The sequence below is a fragment of the Sinocyclocheilus grahami genome, unplaced genomic scaffold, assembly GCF_001515645.1.
Source record: "Sinocyclocheilus grahami isolate Dianchi unplaced genomic scaffold, SAMN03320097.WGS_v1.1 scaffold467.1, whole genome shotgun sequence".
NCBI classification, from domain to species: domain Eukaryota; kingdom Metazoa; phylum Chordata; class Actinopteri; order Cypriniformes; family Cyprinidae; genus Sinocyclocheilus; species Sinocyclocheilus grahami.
Window position 1 is genome coordinate 711,329 of NW_015505646.1, and position 21,994 is coordinate 733,322.

The 21,994-nt window shown below is 35.9% G+C and overlaps 1 protein-coding gene across 1 annotated transcript in view; it reads left to right on the forward strand.

Annotated features, from left to right (window-relative positions):
- The first annotated feature begins 106 nt into the window (after positions 1-106).
- Positions 107-21,994, forward strand: part of vav3b (vav 3 guanine nucleotide exchange factor b) — a 71,646-nt gene continuing 49,758 nt past the window's right edge. Inside the window, exons 1-14 of the mRNA XM_016235452.1 lie at positions 107-611; positions 2,338-2,454; positions 7,537-7,595; positions 7,683-7,748; positions 8,156-8,258; positions 8,546-8,638; positions 8,783-8,851; positions 8,954-9,057; positions 9,731-9,830; positions 10,000-10,095; positions 16,606-16,674; positions 20,496-20,582; positions 20,680-20,765; positions 20,848-20,980. Coding sequence (XP_016090938.1) covers positions 408-611; positions 2,338-2,454; positions 7,537-7,595; positions 7,683-7,748; positions 8,156-8,258; positions 8,546-8,638; positions 8,783-8,851; positions 8,954-9,057; positions 9,731-9,830; positions 10,000-10,095; positions 16,606-16,674; positions 20,496-20,582; positions 20,680-20,765; positions 20,848-20,980 — 1,386 coding nt within the window. The 5' untranslated portion in view covers positions 107-407. The remainder of the gene's footprint in view (positions 612-2,337; positions 2,455-7,536; positions 7,596-7,682; positions 7,749-8,155; positions 8,259-8,545; positions 8,639-8,782; positions 8,852-8,953; positions 9,058-9,730; positions 9,831-9,999; positions 10,096-16,605; positions 16,675-20,495; positions 20,583-20,679; positions 20,766-20,847; positions 20,981-21,994) is intronic.

Sequence of the window (21,994 nt, forward strand, 5' to 3'; positions counted from 1 at the left end):
GAAGACTTGCTCCTTAATATTCATGAGATGAACCTTCGCCACTGGATCAACAACGCATCGTCAACTGTTAATGAATATTCATAAACTAAGACTTCGCCATTGGATTACGAGGCAACGCCGCCGCACTCCTCAATTATTATAAAACCTTTGCCGTACTAGAATTCGTAACTCCGCTGGTGGGGGTTTATAGTTCTGGTAGACCACGGATAAACCCAAATTAGTGCGCACGAGTCTCAGTTTTGGCAACTAAGAGCGCACGCTCAAAAAGAAGAAGAAAATAAAAAATAAACCACGGATGCCAAATATAACGCAAGGTGTGCGCTCTGCTTCGGCTGTTTCGGCATCTTATAGCTTCATTCAACTGTGTCAGAATAATTTCACAGTTGTTTTAATTTTATAGGCGCATTATGGAGTATTGGAGGCAGTGCAGCTTGTGGCTGATCAATTGTAAAGTTTTGCCCCGGAGTCATCGGGTCACGGCGGATTCGGCGCAGGTTTTTGATTTGGCCCAAACTCTTCGGGATGGGGTGCTTCTGTGCCAGCTGCTGAACAATCTCAGACCCGACACCATTAACCTGAAAGAGATCAATCTCAGACCACAGATGTCACAGGTGAACGCGAACAATAGACATTCTGTCATTTTATTATGAACGTATATGAATTTCTGTAATAACTTTTTTTATTTTTATAATGTACTGCAGTTGCGGAAACACTAACCTACTGACATGCACTCTTAAAAATAAAGGTGCTTCACGATGCCATAGAAGAACCTTTCAGTCTAAATGGTTCCATAAAGAACCTTTAACATCTGAAGAACCTTTCTGTTTCACAAAAGGTTCTTTGTGGTGAAAGAAGGTTCTTCAGATTATAAAAAGGTAAGAAAGAGATGGGTCTTTAAAGAACCTTTGACTGAATGGTTCTTTGTGGAACCAAAAATGGTTCTTCTATGGCATCGCTTGAAGAACCTTTTGAAGCACATTTATTTTTAAGAGTGTACAGTAACTTTCGTCTTCATGGCATATATGAGCAGTATATGAATATGTATTTCAATACATTTATTTGACCAACATATTCAGCATATTTTGATATTTTTGTAAGTTGTAAGTCATTTAAGGCTTTATAGTACTAGCCAGTGCCATAGTACTACAAGTGGCCCCAGTGCCAGTGGCAGAATACACTTCTCTTCACAAAGGGCTCAGTGGTAGATATACACAGCTCTCTTTGTATATGGCATCATTCAGTCAGTCTGCAAAACTCTCAACAAACTGAGTAAACACTGAACTAATGAAACATCCATTTTTAAATGTACATTGTGTTTTGGTAGGGGCCCAAAAGTCATCCAGATGAATGTTCTGTCTGATTCGCTGCTGTGTGTAAGTAAGTGTTTAGGGCTGAGAAGTCTCAGGCAGTTTGCCCAGGCCCAAACAACTCTTCTCAGATGCCCCCGTTTCACTCCAGTGACCTGGTCAAATCCGACTGTGATCTGACTGATTTTTAAACTACTAGACTTCATCATAAAAAAAAAAAAAGTATCTCTCTTTATTTATTCCTTCTCTTTCTAGCTTGTACTTATTTGAACAATGTCTAAGAACTTGGTATTACAACCACTTCTTGTGTCCGTTTGCCTCTTTAAGAAGAATCGCTTTATGTATCCCCCAATTGTAAGTCGCTTTGGATAAAAGCGTCTGCTAAATGACTAAATGTAATGTAAATGTAAACTCACAAGTCCACCCTTCTGGATTGACGAGAGACAGCCAGTCTCCATCAGACAACGGAAAAGAGCAATTTTCAGCAACACCCCTTGTTGCGTTAGCTGGCATTCCTGTCACTTATCTGACTCATATAAAATGGAGAATTTTGATAAGTGTGGTTTTTGTGCTTTGGAATTGGTTCATGTTTATTTAAATTAAAATCAGTCATGACAATAGACTTATAGTAGAGGGAAGTTAAAAGCAACCTCTTGTCATTTTCTTTTTTAAAAGTTGATCTGTTGTGCTCTTTGAATGGTAAGAAAAATGCAGAAGCAGATATATCGTTGATAGCACCTATTAGGCAATGGAGTCTGTTTGTTATTAGTTGGAAATCTCATTTCCTCATCTACTAAAGGGAAAAGCCTTAATGATTCCACTAATTTGTCTCTCTCAAGGCCACGTTTCCACAGAAGATTCTCATGATATCCTCAAAATGCTTTGTCCTGGCTACACATTTGCATTTTACATTTTGTTTTGTAATCTTTTACATTGTGGTTGCCCAAAAAATTCATATGTACAAGTGGTGTGCAAAAACAAAACCTTTAAAAACGTTAACAGAATCTTTTTTTTGTTGTTGCTTTATTAGTTCCTCTGCTTGAAGAATATTCGTACATTCTTGTCTGCATGCTGCGAAGCTTTTGGGATGAAGAAGAGTGAATTGTTTGATGCCTTCGATCTCTTTGATGTCCGTGATTTTGGAAAGGTAATGAATTTTTTTTTTTCAAATTTCAAGAATCTTTTATTGGTAGTTTCAGAAGGAGCAAATTATTAAAAAAATGTGTTAATATTTCTTATAATTTTTTACTCCATAACAATAATGTGCACCATGGGCTATAATCATTAATTTATAAATGTATAAATAAATAAACATTATAAATGAATGATTCATACATTTTATTTGTTAATATATTACTAAGTTATGATTTTATTTTGAAATTGATTTTGAAATTTGAAATTGATCGTACTATAAGAATTACTTGTGAAATAATGCTGACTGTTAATGAGACTAACTAAAAAATATTGTTTGCTGAATATGAATATGGGTCAGACAGTATGTGTTGATGGGGGGTGATACCACAGACCAGAGAAACTGAGAATCTAATCTACAGTTCAGCAGTCTTAATTCTGTAAAATTATGATCTGTATTATTGTATTAACCATGGCCAAAGAATAATAGATTCACTCTGCTTGTGCTCGCAGACACTTGTAAATGCCTGGCTGATGTGGTTGTGGTCTGGCCTCTGAAGGTCACCTGTAATCAATAGCTCATTTATTTTCCCAACCTCTTAATGTACAACCTTGTTCTGAATGTTTGGACTGTCTTTGTCTGGCAGTGTAATATAATAATTCCCTGAGCCACAGGAGTAACCTACTCCAGTAGCTTCCTCCTGGCATTTCTCTTCCTAGCAAGCTCAGTGGCTGAAGGTCTGGCCTCATGTGGGGTTAAACATAAAGCGAAGCGTCCTTTGTGCTGTGAGGGACTGCACTGTTTTTACAGGGGGGGTTCAGCCATTGTTTGTCTGTACTCAAAGGACACATCTGCAGCCATGCAGAATCATTAGCACAGTCCTCTAGGGCTGAACTATACACTCCTGAAAGAACTGAAGAGCTGTTCAAACACTCCCACTGCACAGTTTTTGAAGGCTTATGGCTGAGAGCATGTGCGCATGTTGTTAATGGTTCTGAGGAGTGTCATTTGTTCAGTATATATCTGGATAACTTGGTGTTTTATGCAGTCATGTGTAAAATAAAGTAGTAGTTAATGTTGAAGTTGATGTATGTCCAACTAACTAAAATTACAAAGTTAGCAACTCGACTAATTTAACAACATTTTTCAGTAGCATGAAATTTTGAATAATGAGGAGGACATTTTATAGAGGACCTTATAGAAGACCCCAGCAGTCCTCCATCACAGATGCCAGGGCAGTTTCTTTGATTTTTATTTCTATTTATTGACACTACTTTTTAAAAGTTAATACTTTTATTCAGCAAGGATGCATTAAATTGATCATATTAAAATATAGTTGTTGTTAATAATAATAATAATAATAGGAATAACAAGAACAATAATAAACTTTATTTTTATAGTACTTTTAAATGTTGCACCTCAAAGTACTTTAAAAAAAAGTTAAAATACATTGAAATAAAAAAAAAAACAATGCATCAAAAGAAGAAGATGAATTTAAGAAGAATATAAATTAAAATAAAAAACAGTTACAAAGTAATCATATAAAAGCTACTCTGGAAACGTGAGTTTTAAGAGAAGATTTAAAAGCACTAAAAGATTCAGCATGTCTAATATCAGTATAATATCATTAATATTATAATATTTCATGTATTATATAGAATATTAAAATATAGTTATTAATAATAAGGTTATGATAAAGTAGTAAGATTGTTAAGCACCAAAACAACATATTAAAATAATTTTTATTTTTTAAATCACGTGACACTGATGAATGGAGTAATGGCTGCTGAAAATCCAGCTGTTTCACAGCAATAAACAACATTTTAAAATATATTCAAATAGAAAACAGTTATTTAGTTAAATTAGTATTAATCGTTTACTGTGTTTTTTGCTCAACACATGCAGCCTGGGTGAACATAAAAGATTTTCAAAAACATTTAAAAATCTGTCTTGCCTATACATACAGATAACTTACAAATAATAATAAAAAAACTTTTAAGTGATTTTTAAGTAAGTTTTAGATGCTGCCGGCTAATATGCTCGCAACACTGACCAAAACAGTGAAGCTGTTACACAATTGCAAGAAGTGTTAACATTACTTCACACAACAGTTTCAGTCTGCAGTTGTTGTTTTTTGCCCCATTTCTCAAGGTTTAAGTTAATCCTTCTCAATAATCTTTGCCCGGCAGCAATCTACTAACATGAGTTTGTCTTGTAAGTATGTATGTTACATTCACATCCATTAAATCTGCTTTAAATGAAATTATGAAGTAATGATATGAAATACAGCTCCGATTTGGCACAGATTTGGAGTAATGTGCTCATTTTACAATTAAGTAAAAGAATCTTTATAAAACTGACACTTCAGACTCTGATTGGATGATTTGCATTTGCATTGATTCAAAGCCTTTGTAAAATGCTGGGAAAAGCATGCCAAGTTGCATACTTTGCCCAGCAACCATACATAGCCTAATATTGGTACTAAATTAAATAAAATACAACTGTTTATTACAATAGTTAGTTATAATAAATGTAGCTCTGTATTGAACGTTAGTGTTTTTTTTTTCATTATATTGACGTTGTTGTTGTTTTATAAAAGCAATGACCCGCAAGAGTCTCTGCGCTGCAGTGATTTTACCATTCATAAGAGTGTTGTAGGTACTCCACTTTACATGGTGCATTAAATTACTATTAAATATGGCCTCTCATTGCTTATTTTTTTCTTAAAGTAGTTTCTCATGGAGTCACGCAGGGGTTAATGCATCTGAACATAGCTGATGGTTGCTTGTGCTCTCATGAACACCGCACATTCGTTTGGAGGTTGTATTTTAACCTTTTCTCACCTTTCATCTTCCTGTGCTGTTTCCTTAGAGACTCCACGGCACATGCGGTCTATGCACGTGTAGTTGTTTCAGTCACCTCATTTGACAATAGAGATATGGATTTACTACATGCCTTCCAGGCATTCTATTATTATTAGGTTACTGGGGTAGTATATTGACAACCATATCAGATCAATAGGTGGTGGGAGTTTTGTCTTCACAATCCTAAAGCAATAGTGATTTACTGACAGGATTTATCATGAACTGCTTTATTTGCATCACATATGATTTGAATAAATACATTTAGAATGAAAAACGATCACTGAGTACAGATATTTTTGATTGTTTGCTGTGTTTTTGTTTGTCTAATAAATATGCACGTAGTGCATTGAATGGATTGTTTTTTTTAACTTTTTTTGACCGTATTATTTAGCTGACATTTATAATCATGGTCCTGTCCCTGCAAATTTCCCAAATCCCTGCCAGGCTAAGAGTCAAGACCTCACTCAGATTAAACAGTGCTGTGTTTTCAACTTGCCTCTCATGAACATATTAAACCAAAGAAGCACAGGAAACTACAAAATAGTAAGGTGACAAGACAGGAGGGATGATAGATGATGGTTGCATGTCCGAAACACTTGCAGTTCTTTACTACTAAAATGTTAAATTAAAATAACTCTTGGCATGATGCATCATGGGATACTTTTTAACAGTATTAAAGCAGTTTGCATGTCTGCTGTTTTTCGTTCACTATCTAGTCTAACATGTCCAATACAAATCATTAAAATGTTAGTTTTATAAAGAACCTGTAGCTTGAACAATAGATAATAGCAATGCCAAGGTCAAGAATTTGATTCCCAGGGATCCATGGGCTAATAAAATATACACCTTGAATGCAATGAAAGTCTCTTTGGGGGAAAAAAAGTGTCTTCAAATGCATAAATGCAATGTAAATGAAAATAAATTCATTTGTAGGCACAATTTTTATTGTTTCAAAGCTAATTTTAGTCATTTAAAGACGATTTCCATCAAGTTTGTGACTGGTTGTTTATATTGAGAGAAAATAAAACGAAACTAAAGAAAGTCTTACCTTCTACACATTCACACTTAGTTTCGGAATTGAAATGTATGAATGCACAGTCTATTGAGATTCAGAATGAAAAGCTCTCCTCTGCTGCGCTGCTTTATGGTGGAATTGAAATTCTGCTGCGATCTGACTGTAAAGCTGCAAAAGCTGTGACCTGCAGCTGCCATCTTAGCTTTATGCTGTATAGGTGACCTTTTTTAATGCTCTTGTACAGAACTTCAAAGATGTTATTCCTAAATGCAGGTTATATTACTAAAAACTAAACCAATCTGATTTTATTCCTTTGAAGAGTTTGTGGAACAGATACTAGGGAAATGTATTCAGCTAAATTTGTTACTCAGGGATAGCTCCACAGAATGCTGCCTGTGAAAGAGTTCAAATGCTCAAACATTTATGAGGTTTAGGATGCATGAAGTGAGAATGAAAGTAGATGACAACACCTCTGTTTGGTTGTAGTGGCATAAACAAAAATAACTTTCTAAAGGAAGCAGTGTTGGTTTTCAACAGGTGTTCTGAAGCACGATTCACAGACCTAAATGGCATGCTATCATCCCGATCTGTCTGTGTATTTGTGTTGCATGCATTTGTGTTACCATATGTCAATCTGTACACATCTGTGTGTGTGCATGAGTGTAAATGTGAGAAAGCAAACCCACATCGCACAAGCTTGGCATTGCAAGACCACTTCCTCTCCAGAGAGTGTGATGCCTCTCTAATAACATCGCTTTTCATATGTAGACTTATAACAGGAATCACTTCTACGGTTTTTGTTGAGTATTAAATCAACAGAAATTCCACCTTCAATACCAACAACTTGCATTGCATCACTAAACAATTTAAAACGTGTCATACACTGTGAAGGTTGGCCTGAAATGATCAATGATATTAATAAAAGCAAAAATTAAAGATGCACGTACAGTATGTCCAAATGTTGCCATCTGACATCTTTTAAAGTTGCGGAACTTCAGGACAAGCTGCTTGTCTGGCATTTTCTTGAAGAGGATGTCCTGAATTGTTCGTTTTCATAAATACATAATACCTATTTGTCTCAAAAGACCAGAGAAACATGCTGAAAAACACAATGACTACAGTTAAGATAAAGGTCTATACTGTAGGTAGACCAAAAACTGAAACCGGCCGACACACATTTCTAATTTGCAAACGAACAGCCTGCTTTTGTCTTTCCAGGTCATTGACACCCTATCAAAACTCTCTCATACATCTTTTGCACAACAGAAAGCCATCAGGTGAGTTTGCATTTACAATGCAAGAAAAAAAATCAGTTGTACACATTAAAAATCGTCTTATTCTCTGGTTCTGTTCTGATTTCACAGGTCATTTCCCACGGAGGAAAGCACTGAAAATGAAGACATATATATCCATTTGGCAGATCTTATTGAGTAAGTATGAAGCTCTCTTAACCTAATTGGGCAGTTGTTTAATTGGAAGCAATGAGATATTAGTTTTCAAATGAAACTCATTAACACTTGCGGTTTCAGTCACCCACGTATATGTTCATGTTTTGTTTCGGAAGAACAATTCATATTTTCAGTATTGTATGAGATCCATTACTTGCTTAGGCGTTGTGTGGGAGGAATGCGAATGGCTAATTAATAGTAGGCTAAGTGTGAAAACAGGAAGTTACACAGGATTTTCTGTAGAAATAGAGCCATGTGTACAGCAGCGCACTGATCTATTGCAATTTAAAAAATCTGACGCTTTGACCAGAACTGTTGTGTAATCATACTGTGTTCATATTTTTATAGTAATTGTGAAGTCCTAATCTGAATGTGTTTTGTGTGAACAGTGAGGAGCTGGAGGAATATATTTATGACCCTGTGTACGAAGACGTAGAGGGAGGAGAGGTGTATGAGGATCTGATGAGGACAGAGGCTGCTGCGTCTCAAGCGGTACTCAAATGACTCAATACCACACACACACACACACACAAACTCTCCTAATGCATCAACGTGCTGATTTCCTTTGCAAAACACCTACTCCTACTCCAACCAGAAATATGGTCGCTTTTTCGTAAGTATCTTTATGAGTAAATTCACTGTAATCACGAAAAGCACCAGAAAATAAAAACAACCAAAACAAAACTTGTGACTTTAAAACTTTATTAGGTTGTGTTTTTAAAGCAATTTTTTTGGCTGGCTGGCTGGCTGTAGACTGAATAAGTGAGTTGTGTTGACAGAAACAGGCCGAGGTGGACATCAGAAGCTGCTGTCTATTAGAGATCAAACAGACAGAAGCCAAATACACTGAGACCCTGGAGACAATTGAGAAGGTGAGATTCACATTCTCAGGATGGAGTATTTGATCATACAGTGCTTCACATCTAGTGAAGGACAGCTGCTCCGCTGTTGCCACGCAATGTAGGATATAACTTTCCTACATTGAGCTAAAATACATTTTATTTCTGTCTTAACAGTACTTTGTGATTCCACTGATAAAATTCATCTCAGCAACAGAAATTGACAAGATTTTCATCAATATACCAGTGAGTGACATTGACCACAATGTTTCTAAATATAAATTGTTTCCACCAAATGTTAAATATTTTATATTATTTTATATATTTATATATGTTTGTGCTTCTCAGGACCTGGTTAAAATTCACAAAAGCCTGTTGGCTGAGATTCAAGACTCTGTTCAAAATAAAAATGCAGAAAACCTCCACCAAATCTTCATTATTTACAAAGACAGGTACTGTACAAAACCAGCACATTCAGGCACATAACTATCTTCATTTTATTTTCCAGTAAAAACATCTAAACATTACACACACACACACACACACACACAGGTTTGTTTTTATGGTTTATGGGGACTCTCCATAGGCGTAATGGTTTTTATACTATACAAACCGTATTTTCTATTGCCCTACACTCTTAAAAATAAAGGTGCTTCACATTATACTTTTACTTATAAATATAACATTATATATTATATACTGTTTTATACCATACTATGTTAATCACACACACACACACACACACACACACACACACAAATATATATGTTTGCATACAATTACATTTATATTTCTTACCACAGTGGTGTCATTTTAAGTGTAAACCTCACAAAATTTAGTTTGGACAAAATGGTAATCAAATTATCCATTATTTGATTGATTGATTGATTGATTTTGTTACATTTTATGTGAATTTTATGTTTTTAAAAACAGCAATTATATTGAAGAAAAACAAATGAAACATGCAAGGGGTGACAGATTTTTGTTTATAATAAAATTGTGGAAATCTGCAGAGCTTTCATTGAATTTCTGCAGGCCTAGTTAATATTTAATATGTCTAGAATCATATTACTAAGCACTGCTGATGTGTGTGTTTTTTGCTAACATTTGCCCTGTCTGCTTTAGGCTTCTACTTTATGGAAAATACTGTGGTCATGTAGAATCAGCCATTTCTCTCTTAGACTTCATCTGTAAGGAAAAAGAAGGCGTTCGACTGAAACTAGAGGTTCAAAACACTGTTTCATTTTCTGTCATGTTTATAATATTTCATTTTCATTTCATAATCATAATATTTATAATGTGCTTTTCCCTTACTCAAAGAGCTAAAAGATAATTTCCTTTTGAGGTTTTGTAGAGCCTTCTGTTTTCCAGATTCAGTTTATTTTGTGTTGCAGGAATGTTCGAAGAGAGCCAACAATGGGAAATTCACTTTGAGAGACTTACTTGTGGTTCCCATGCAGCGAGTGCTGAAATACCCACTACTGCTTCAGGTACAGTAACATACACACTATTAACATTGTATATTGTCCTCTTTTAACACTTTGAACAAAGCATATCACATTTTTGCTGAGCTTGAAATGACCCTGGTTGGATGTCTTACTGATATGTACCACATGGGGGAGCCATCTGGCTAGTTTTCTCTTATTTTCTGACAATGACACTACATGAGCTTAATTTGTCATTACTGCTGTAGGAAAGGTTTACTCTTCTGTTTTGTTCAGAGAACAAAATTCAGATGAAGTACAGCTTGTTCAAATCAATACTAAAGGTCATTATATTAAAGTCAAAATGAAACCGTAGTCACAACCCGTTTTACATCCATAATCTGATGCATTTCTGAGCATTACAGGATATCCAAATAAATGTAGGGTGGTACTTGATTTTATCCATTGGGAATTGAGTTTAAGAAAGTGATCTATATATTACAGATGTAGGAGGAGAGTTAAAGATTATGAAGACAAATGTTTGAAGATAAAAACCTGCATCCATGAATTGTGCACAATGGCTTAGAAAATGTATTAACAGAATAAATAGGACCAGTTTTGATTTCAAGTTGATTTTAACTGAAGAACCTTTTTGCAATGTTTTGCCAACTGTCAGATGATAAGTAACTTACTTTATAAGGTGTAAATGTTGTTAAATAGTAAAGTTATGAAATCTGGCAAGATAGGGTAAATTCTGAAGCCATCTGGTCACATTTGAGGTCAGTCTCTCAAACCCTCTAGCAGCACTAGTAGCGTACATTTTAACCGTATTGAACAGAATGGTCTAGAATAAAATACTTTTTCCTCTCATTCCTTGGGACTTACCAAGATCAATGTACCTGGTGGATTTGAGATTCCATCCAACTAGATTTAGAACAGGAAGTGAGTCTGTGTCTTGGCATATTGATGTATTTTAAAGGGATAGCTCACCCCAAATTTTAATAATTTGCACGCCATTATATCATTCCAAACCTGTATGGCTTGACTTTTTTTTTCTGTGGAATACAAAATACATTAAAAAAAAAAGTTTAGTGAAATTTCCATACAGCGAAATTCCTCACCCAAGGCCCAATGATGTTTGGTCTTACAAAATTATTTAATTTGTAAATATATCTGCTCGTAACCTTTTAACTACTTTTCCTAAAATGACCACCAGAGGTGCTATGACCAAACAAATCTACTCGACCTCACTAACAGTTTCAAGAAAGAAATTGTGTCACACAAACAGACTAGACTGATTAACTTGATTGCAAACCATGTAAAAAGATCCCCAATAGTTACAAGCTTACATAGCAAGTCTTTCTAGATGATTTTACTGTTAAAGTCACTATATATATACCTATATGTAATATAATCATCACAGTTACTGCACTAGTCTATGCTAAAGTTTTGTAGGCGTGAGGTCCTTCACCACAGGACAGAGAAGACATGAGGACAGAAGTGAGTGCACAAGTGTTAGAGACGGCCTGATACACACACACACACACACACACAGGTTTGTTTTTGTGAAAAGTGGGGACATCCCATAGGCGTAATGGCTTTTATACTGTACAGACCGTATATTCTATTGCCCTACACCAACCCTACCCCTAAACCTACCCCTCACAGGAAACATTCTACATTTTTAGATTTTCAAAAAAACTCATAAAAACATAAACCACATAAACATGCACACACACACACACATACACATACACATACACGCACACATACACATACACATACACATACACATACACATACACATACACATAAACAAAAGCAGGGACGGGTGGCAGCCCTGTTCTCAAACACATTGTGCCCACTTCCTCAGGAATGACTCAAACAAACTTATCAATATATCTTTGTAGCGTTGTAGCATATCTGATTTATTTATTGCATATTTGCATGTTTGCATTTGTTTATAGCCTAAAAATCCCAAAACATGCAATTGTTGTGATTGCAATTGTGACGTCACACATTGCTCCTCTGTGGCATTCGTTTATTTTGAATGGGAAATGAGCGAACAAGAGAGGAGTTTCAGACACTGCATATTCACTATTGTGTAAATGTAGCAAATACAGTCTGACGCTTATTTAATTTGTTATGTTGTTTTCAGTCCTCTCTTCATCTTGCATTTCTTGCCTTTGTGCTGATGCATAAGTCATTACTATGGCAACTAGGGTAGATACTAAATACTGTACTCCGTCTGAACAAATTTTTGTCTAAACAAAAAGATTCAGATGTCATAACTTTCAAAATGACAGTGTAGATAAAAAATGAATGGTCTTACAAAGCTCATGGTGTCTGCAGAGGTACAGATCACCACTAGCAGTGAGTTCTGAGATGGAAATAATGATGAATGCATGAAAAGGGCAGGATTTACTGGTAGGTATACAGGGACGAATACTAAAATCTCATTCATCCGTGAGGTAGGTAATTGGGTCTCCATAAGCTCCTGCTCCATGTTATACCTCCTATAGGTTTAAGTATATAAGCACACGAGTCTAGGCGCACGTCCTCACACACACATTCCCAGGCACACATGCATGAGCTTCCATCAAAGTCACAGCATTGGTCTGGGTCAGAATGTAAATCTGGAAAGAGTGGTGATGTTTCTAATCACTTTGTTTACTCTCTGCGATTGGGCTGTTTGTCTCTCTCCAGCAAAATTCGATTGCACTCTGAAAACAAATGCATGTTTCTGATGAGCTGCACAGATTTCACACTTGGAACAACCCCATTTCTCTTCCAGTGCGTTTGTGTGCTCACAGGGCTGTTTTGTGCACAAATCCAAAGGCCAGATTTGTTTATCAAGTTAATTAGTTATGTTATAGCATGGATCTTAAAAGGTTTTGTTGACGGTCTTCTCCATATCGTGGAATAAATCTGGTTCAAATCAAAATGTCCGGTATTCCCTCAAAACTGCCATGGCATGCACATTGGAAACTTGGCACCGTGGTTACTCTGTTCTGTCATTGGGATTTTCAGAACAAGTTTTCAGTGAAGCAGTCTAGTCCAGACTCTTCAGAGTTTTGATGATGATGTTGTGTCTTCATTTCATGACAGAACAGGGACTGAACATAAGTCTGACTTGGTCAAAGACATATATGTGTGACCAAGATAAAGAAAAGCATAACTCTTTCAAAAAATCTAGTTTAAAGGGGTCATATGATGCGATTTAAATTTTTCCTTTCTCTTTGGAGTGTTACAAGCTCTTGGTGCATAAAGAAGATCTGTAAAGTTGCAAAGACTAAAGTCTTAAATCCAAAGAGATATTCTTTATAAAAGTTAAGAGTCAACCACGCCTACCTAAAACAACTCGTTCTAACACGCCTCCACATGTCTACGTCATGATGTGGGAAGATTTGCATAACACCGCCCAAATGTTCACGCAAAGAAAGAAGGCGTAAATTTGATTCTTGCTGTAGTATTGTTGCCGCCACCACCATGTTGTGAAGACACTGTGTGTTTCGTTATGAAAGAGAAACTAAATCCAAAGAGATATTCTTTATAAAAGTTAAGAGTCAACCACGCCTACCTAAAACAACTCGTTCTAACACGCCTCCACATGTCTACGTCATGATGTGGGAAGATTTGCATAACACCGCCCAAATGTTCACGCAAAGAAAGAAGGCGTAAATTTGATTCTTGCTGTAGTATTGTTGCCGCCACCACCATGTTGTGAAGACACTGTGTGTTTCGTTATGAAAGCGAAACTACTTTGTTTGGTCTTCCAAAAGAGGACACTACTAGAAATCAGTGGTTAAGTTGTATTTACCACACTGTTCTAGAACAGTTCAACCCAAATATTCAGATGTGTGCAGCGTATTTTATGGAGGAAGAGGACTGTTTCCTGGGAGAGTATAGCCTATAATGCTGGTGTCTGTTTCTATAAAGTGGGGCAATTCCAACTTTGCAAGGACAGTGCAAGGACAGTCTGGCGCTTCTGACTCAACGCCTGTAAATACGTTTTTTATATTTAAAGAATTTGCCACTGATGATTCAAACGCGAGTTTGAGCAGTGTAGAGTAGCACTTGTTGTTTGTCGTTTCTCCGATCACAAATGCAGACGTGGTTTTATGTTTACACAGCGCGATGCAACGCAACGCGTAAAAAGACAGTATAAATCATTATAATCAGTAATTATGTCCCCACTGGATGCAACAAATGCCTCGTTTATAATGGGTTTTAATGCTTTTGTCTCGTCGCTCCGGCTTGACAGGGCATCACAGTATGGTAAGGGGCGTAACATTTCCAGCTTCCATCAAAGTCACAGCATTGGTCTGGGTCAGAATGTAAATCTGGAAAGAGTGGTGATGTTTCTAATCACTTTGTTTACTCTCTGCGATTGGGCTGTTTGTCTCTCTCCAGCAAAATTCGATTGCACTCTGAAAACAAATGCATGTTTCTGATGAGCTGCACAGATTTCACACTTGGAACAACCCCATTTCTCTTCCAGTGCGTTTGTGTGCTCACAGGGCTGTTTTGTGCACAAATCCAAAGGCCAGATTTGTTTATCAAGTTAATTAGTTATGTTATAGCATGGATCTTAAAAGGTTTTGTTGACGGTCTTCTCCATATCGTGGAATAAATCTGGTTCAAATCAAAATGTCCGGTATTCCCTCAAAACTGCCATGGCATGCACATTGGAAACTTGGCACCGTGGTTACTCTGTTCTGTCATTGGGATTTTCAGAACAAGTTTTCAGTGAAGCAGTCTAGTCCAGGAGTTTTGAAGTTTTGATGATGATGTTGTGTCTTCATTTCATGACAGAACAGGGACTGAACATAAGTCTGACTTGGTCATATGTGTGACTGTGTGACCAAGATAAAGAAAAGCATAACTCTTTCAAAAAATCTAGTTTAAAGGGGTCATATGATGCGATTTAAATTTTTCCTTTCTCTTTGGAGTGTTACAAGCTCTTGGTGCATAAAGAAGATCTGTAAAGTTGCAAAGACTAAAGTCTTAAATCCAAAGAGATATTCTTTATAAAAGTTAAGAGTCAACCACGCCTACCTAAAACAACTCGTTCTAACACGCCTCCACATGTCTACGTCATGATGTGGGAAGATTTGCATAACACCGCCCAAATGTTCACGCAAAGAAAGAAGGCGTAAATTTGATTCTTGCTGTAGTATTGTTGCCGCCACCACCATGTTGTGAAGACACTGTGTGTTTCGTTATGAAAGCGAAACTACTTTGTTTGGTCTTCCAAAAGAGGACACGACTAGAAATCAGTGGTTAAGTTGTATTTACCACACTGTTCTAGAACAGTTCAACCCAAATATTCAGATGTGTGCAGCGTATTTTATGGAGGAAGAGGACTGTTTCCTGGGAGAGTATAGCCTATAATGCTGGTGTCTGTTTCTATAAAGTGGGGCAATTCCAACTTTGCAAGGACAGTCTGGCGATTCATGACTCACAGCCTGTAAGTACGTTTTTCTATTTAAAGAATGTCACTGACGATTCAAACGCGAGTTTTGAGCAGTGTAGAGTAGCGCTTGTTGTTTGTCGTTTCTCCGATCACAAATGCAGACGTGGTTTTATGTTTACACAGCGCGATGCAACGCAACGCGTAAAAAGACAGTATAAATCATTATAATCAGTAATTATGTCCCCACTGGATGCAACAAATGCCTCGTTTATAATGGGTTTTAATGCTTTTGTCTCGTCGCTCCGGCTTGACAGGGCATCACAGTATGGTAAGGGGCGTAACATTTCCATCACACGCCTGAGGTATTCGGCCAATCACCACGCACTGGATAGCTGGCCAATCAGAGCACACCTCGCTTTTCAGACCGATGAGCTGTGTAAAAATCGACTTGTTTCACAAAGGCGGGGCATAGAGGAGAAACAATAATGTACAGTATGTGGAAAATAATGTGTTTTTAACCTTAAACCGCATAAACACATTGCATTACACCAAATGCACTAAATAATGTTCTTTTTGCAATGTCATATGACCCCTTTAAAACACATCAAATTCTTAGTGCTTCAAATTGTTTTCAAAGATTTGTTAACATTTTCACAAAAATATTTCATTTGTTAAAAGTTTAATCTTTGTAGGCCATACTGCATGATTTGATGGACAAAAAATTCAAATATTAATAGTCATTGAAGCACTTCTGTACAGAGCCACACACGTCATGTGGAAACAAGATATTGTGGCCACAATTTACCTAAACTAAAACAAGGGAGCATATTAATACAACATGGCCATGATTTACCTAAAATGATGGAACAAATTAATGAAATGTGTGATTATATCTATTTTTCCCCTTGTCATGTGGGTCTGTACTTTTGTTCAAATATTCATTGTTTTCTAATAAGAAATAATAAAATATATGCCAAACTACTGCTTTCTTTTCAAGAATTTCACTGTTTTGATGAGGATTTTTTTCCCCTTCTGTGTGATATCTGGACAGTACCAACATATCATCATGACTTTATACTCCAAAATTTATTTCAAAAATGAAAACCGTGCTTATCTTACAAGAGGTGTAAGAAGTAATTTTTCTCTCATTTTTCATATAGGAATTGGTGAAATATACTAGTGACAACAAAGAAAAGAGCAACCTACGATTAGCCCTTGATGCCATGAGAGTAAGTATAAATTTCTTATGGAATCTACAGCAAAATCTTTCAGGAAGTATAGATTTATTGATTTTAAGACATGAAATTCTTAAAGATCCCCTGAAATGCTTAGAAACAGCAGCGTTACTCTATGTGTTGATGTCATTTGAACTGAAACAGGAAGACAGGGCGGGACATATCAAGCAGCCCCGCCCCTTTTTAAAATAGCCAATAGCCTTCGTTTATATCACAGCTTGGGCTAGAGCCATTGAGCTCCGTAAAGCCGCATTTGAGAGGATATGCCAGCCACAATCTCATCCATATTGCTATAAAATATAGCATTCTGTGTAGAATTCAAATAGCTCCGATACATTTTGTGGTCTGCGCCGACTCGCGCATGTGATCGGCTCCGTGCTATCGTGTCTCTGGACTGGAGCAGAGTGTGTGCGCGGTGCGGTGGTTAGCGTGACACAGCGCGAAACCAAACTTCTGTTTTTCCTCAATGGAAAGCATATTTACACAGTTTGAATGGTTCCTTGTCTCCTATATAGTGCACTACGTGCCATTCACTTTACAGAAAATACTAATTCTGTGGACAAGTGACCGATTTCAGCCGCGGCTTCAGCGTCTATTTTATAGTGTAGGGGGCGGGCGCTTCGGATTCTAGAGAGCATTTGATTGGACAAAGTTTTTTTTTTATTTTTATTTTTTTATTATAATATATGAAACACAGAATGACATTAATATACTACATGCCAGGGAGCAAGAAAATAATGTATCTTTTAAAAAGATTCACAGTTTTTACAGCTTTCTTATTGGAAGAGTCAGAAATCAAATACATATACAGTTTTAACTCTTCCAGAAAAAGGTTAAAGAAAGGCTTACACTTACAATATTTACATTCGTGTACAAAATATTTGGCGAGAAACAAAATAAGATTGAGTAATTAAAAAAACATCTGATTGTTCTCTTTCAAAATGTGTATAACCCAGAATAACATTTTCATATTTCAATGAAATTTCAGGAATTATACCACAAAAAAATACTCAAAATCTTTTTCCACAGATTCTTAGTATATTCACAAAACCAAAATAAATGAGACAAATCTTCAGTTTGGAGACCACAGACGGAGCAATTTACATCAAAATCCTCAGAAATAAACCTTTGTAAAAAACATTTTGTGGGATAGCACCGATGTATCATTTTATAAGACACTTCTTTTATCTTATTGTACAAAAATAATTTTTGAGGCAAAACCCACACTCTAGCCCAGTTAATTTCACCTACATGTCTGTTCCAATAAAAGATGGCATTTGGACAAGAGACAACCTCATTCTGGAACAGAGCACGAATGCTCCTATTATTTGATTTGGTGGTAAGGGATAATTTACCAACATATGTATCAAATACATTGAGATCTGAGAAACCTTGTTATTAAAACCCTTCATAAACATAATAATCCCAGAAGGGATAGATAGCTCCAAAAACAATAGCATATTATTTTGCTGTAATTGGGATTTTATAATGTGACAAAATCTCCTCATATTTTAAAAGAATCCCTTGGTCATTGAATAACTGACTCACCAAAATAATATTATTTTTAGCCCAATTATCAAAATAAATTGATTTATTCTTGTACAGCAGATCTCTGTTGTGCCAAATTATATAACTGTGTGGGGAAAAATTATGCTTGTAAATTAAAGACCACGATAAGAGACATTGTTTGTGAAAGTGAGATAATTTGGAAGGAATTTTGTCAGGATTATAATTACATAAGAGCAAAAAATTTAGACTACCTAATTTAGAAAAAATAAAATTTGGTATAAAGTTCCATAAAGAGGTGGGCTTTTTTTAAATGTTGTTTAATCCCATTTATTTTAAATGTATAATTAAGGGTAGAAAAGCTGATGAAATTAAGTCCACCTTTTTCATAAGAATTCATAACTACAGATTTTCTAATATAATGTTTCTTATTTTTCCATAAGAAATTAAATAAACATTGGTCAACTGTCTTGGAAGTCTGAGCATCGACATAAAGAGATGTAGCAGAATAAGCTAGACGTGAAAGACCCTCTGCTTTAGAAAGTAAAGTTCTACCCTTGAGAGACAAATCTCTGTGTAACCATAGATTCAGTTTCTTTTTGGTCTTTTCCATAATCGGGGAAAAGTTATCAACACATCTATTCTTCATATCCTTAGAAACGACTATACCCAGGTAAGTAACTTTGTCTTTCACTGGGATGCTATCTATGTTTGTCAAACAACAATTTTTGATTGAAAATAGTTCACATTTGTGAATATTTAAGTGTAAGCCCGATGCCCGAGAGAATAAACGAATAATATTAATAGCTAAAGAAACCTGAACAGAGTTGCGTAAAAACAGTGTAGTATCATCTGTGAGTTGACTCAGTATGATCTCTCTATCTCCAATATTAATGCCCTGTATAGCGCTTGCCCTAAGATGCACAGAAAGTAGTTGACCAGCTAATAAAAATAAATATGGTGAGATCGAGCAGCCTTGTCTAATTCCACGTAGCAAATTAAATCTGGTAGATGAGCCCGTCTTCAATTTGATCGAACAGTTTGCATTTGCATAAAGTGTTTGAATAGCTTTGATAAAAAAGGACCAAAACCAAACTTTTCTAAGGCAAGAAAAAGAAACTTATGTTCAACAGAATCAAATGCTTTATAAAAGTCTAAAAACAAAATAAAGCTCTCATCTACAATTAAGTCAGAGTAATCAATAAGATCCAACACTAATCTAATATTATTTGAAATATGCCTCCCCGGTAAGAAACCAGACTGGGATTAATCTATAATAGCATCTATTACTTTTTAAAGACGTTTAGCAAAAATTAAGGCTAAAATTTTGTAATCATTATTAAGACATATTGGACGCCAATTATCAAGACAAAGAACATCTTTTTGGGGTTTTGGGAGTAATGTAATAAGGCCTTGATTGGACAGAAAGTTTGATGAGAAGCTGAAGTACGATGTGACGTCAAAAAAAAATAGTTGAGCCGTTTTGGCGGAAGTGACGAACTGCAAGCTTTGAATGCTTATATCTTCTAAATGCAAATTTTGTCACTGTTTTGGAGCACACTGCCTTATAGATAACCTTAAGACTAACATATTGATACTAACACCCAAAAAACTTTAATTTTGATTTCATGGGGACTTTAAAGAACACATAAAATGTCTTTGCAAGTGCAGTTTTATTCCCTGTTTGATGTATTTCCTCCTGAACCTGAATGTTTGGCAATCATGAACCACGAATGGCTACTAGGAAGTACTGTGCAGTTTCGTCAATGTAAGGTTGATGGCCTCAATCCTAACACACATAGACTAAAAGCCACAAAACTCTCATCCTAAGATGTCACACTCATTACCAGCCTTGATTTCTCTTTAGCCTGTGACATCAGCATAAGATCATCCCTGCGTACACTTGGTAATGTTTTCTTTAATATCGATGAGATTATGGGGTTCTAGTATGTGAAGTGATGTCAACGGCTCATTTCAGTCTCACTGGCAGAGTGGGAGGAAAGCAGATTAATGGCTATGTGAGATGCCGTAATGGAACAGAGGCCTGCAATGATTTAATTTGTTTGAATTATCATCTCAGTGTTGATTGGTTTAGCCGGATGAGAGCTGTGAGAGTTGCTCAGACAGAGACTGAACTCATCTACCTGACTGCCTGTTACATTTTTATTTTACCTCTTTTATAAATATATGATTTACTTTTGATCAATTTAATGCTTCCAGTAAAGTCCTGTTGATTTCCCCCCCCATAAATTAATATATGTATGATATGTTAATTAATCTTGGTGCATTAATCTTCCTTCATTAAACAGGACTTAGCCCAGTATGTAAATGAGGTGAAAAGAGACGTTGAAACTCTGAGAGAGATTGATCAGTATCAGAGATCCATTGAGAATTTGGTAAGTAGTACATAATAAACATGACCTCTTCTTTTAAAAGCACAGTTTACTCATGTCATCATCGTTTTCCTGTCTGTCCATGAATGTCCCTTCACAGAACCAGTGCTTACTTTCTTATGGAAGACCGAAGGGTGACGGTGAAGTCCGTTTGGTGTCAAATGTGGACAATCGGAGGCAGGACAGGTGAGACTTAAGGCAAAAACCTTTACACCACTCCACTCTTGTTTTTACTTTCATGCCGTGACATGACGCGTCGATGTTGCAGACATATTTTTTTGTTCGATGTTGCTGTAATCATCTGCAAGAGGCGCGGGGACAACTATGAGATGAAGGAAGTAATCGACCTCAACCATTTCAAGATCACCAATAACCCCACTACTGATAAGGACTGTAGAAAGGTCAGTGAGAAACACAGTAACAGGAATGATTGCAGGCTCAGAAAACTGCACCCAAACATCAAACAGTCATATTTTTCTCATGATCCCAGCATCTGCTATTCATCATATTGTTCCATTCTGACGGGTTTTATAGAGGTGGACTAGCACAATTCAAGTGTACTGTAGAATAGAAATCACTCCGGTACTTACCTTCTCCACAGATGGCTCCAGTAACTCTCCTTTAGATCTCCTTTGAACTGTTAGAGTGTCATAGAATAAAGTATTTCCTGATTTTTTTTTTCTGAAAAAATGTTTATGTCCTCTAGGATACTGCAGGATATTCCAGTGATATCCAAATCATTTTAAGGACAGTGTGACTTACCAAAGTGCAATGTTATGCAAATTAGTTGTGCTGTTGTAAGCTCTTTGAAAGTGCTTAAGTCAGTAAATGTTCGCATGCAGAACACAGGAAAACTTGAGGTCTTTATCATTTCTGATCAAATACAAACTGTAACAATGTTCTTAGATAGAGTAAAAAATGTATTCTCATTATGCATTATACTCTATACAATGCACTTTTTTAAGCCAACAAGTATAGCAGTTGAGTTGGATTAATGCATTTCTTAGTCCACATATAGGCTTACATTAAAAAAGATTTAATGAGTGTTTGTTGTCTCCTGAGTATTCATGCGTTGATCTTTTTGTTGTTATCTTTGCTCTCCAAGTACATTTCTTACAGATAACCGAGATGAAGAACACAATACTGAACTATTTAAAACAATGTAACTATTTAGGTTATTATTCCAATAAATCTTCTTAAAGTTTCTTAATTAAAATATTACTTGAAATTGATACACTGACAGCAATTTTTAAAAGTATACATTTTAAGTATTTTAAATATTTTTCTCATGCATATTTGTAATATATTTAAAATATAATAAATAATAATGTAATACAATAAATAATGTACTATATATATAATATTTGAATTTTGAATTGCATGTACATGCATACACACACACACACACACATATA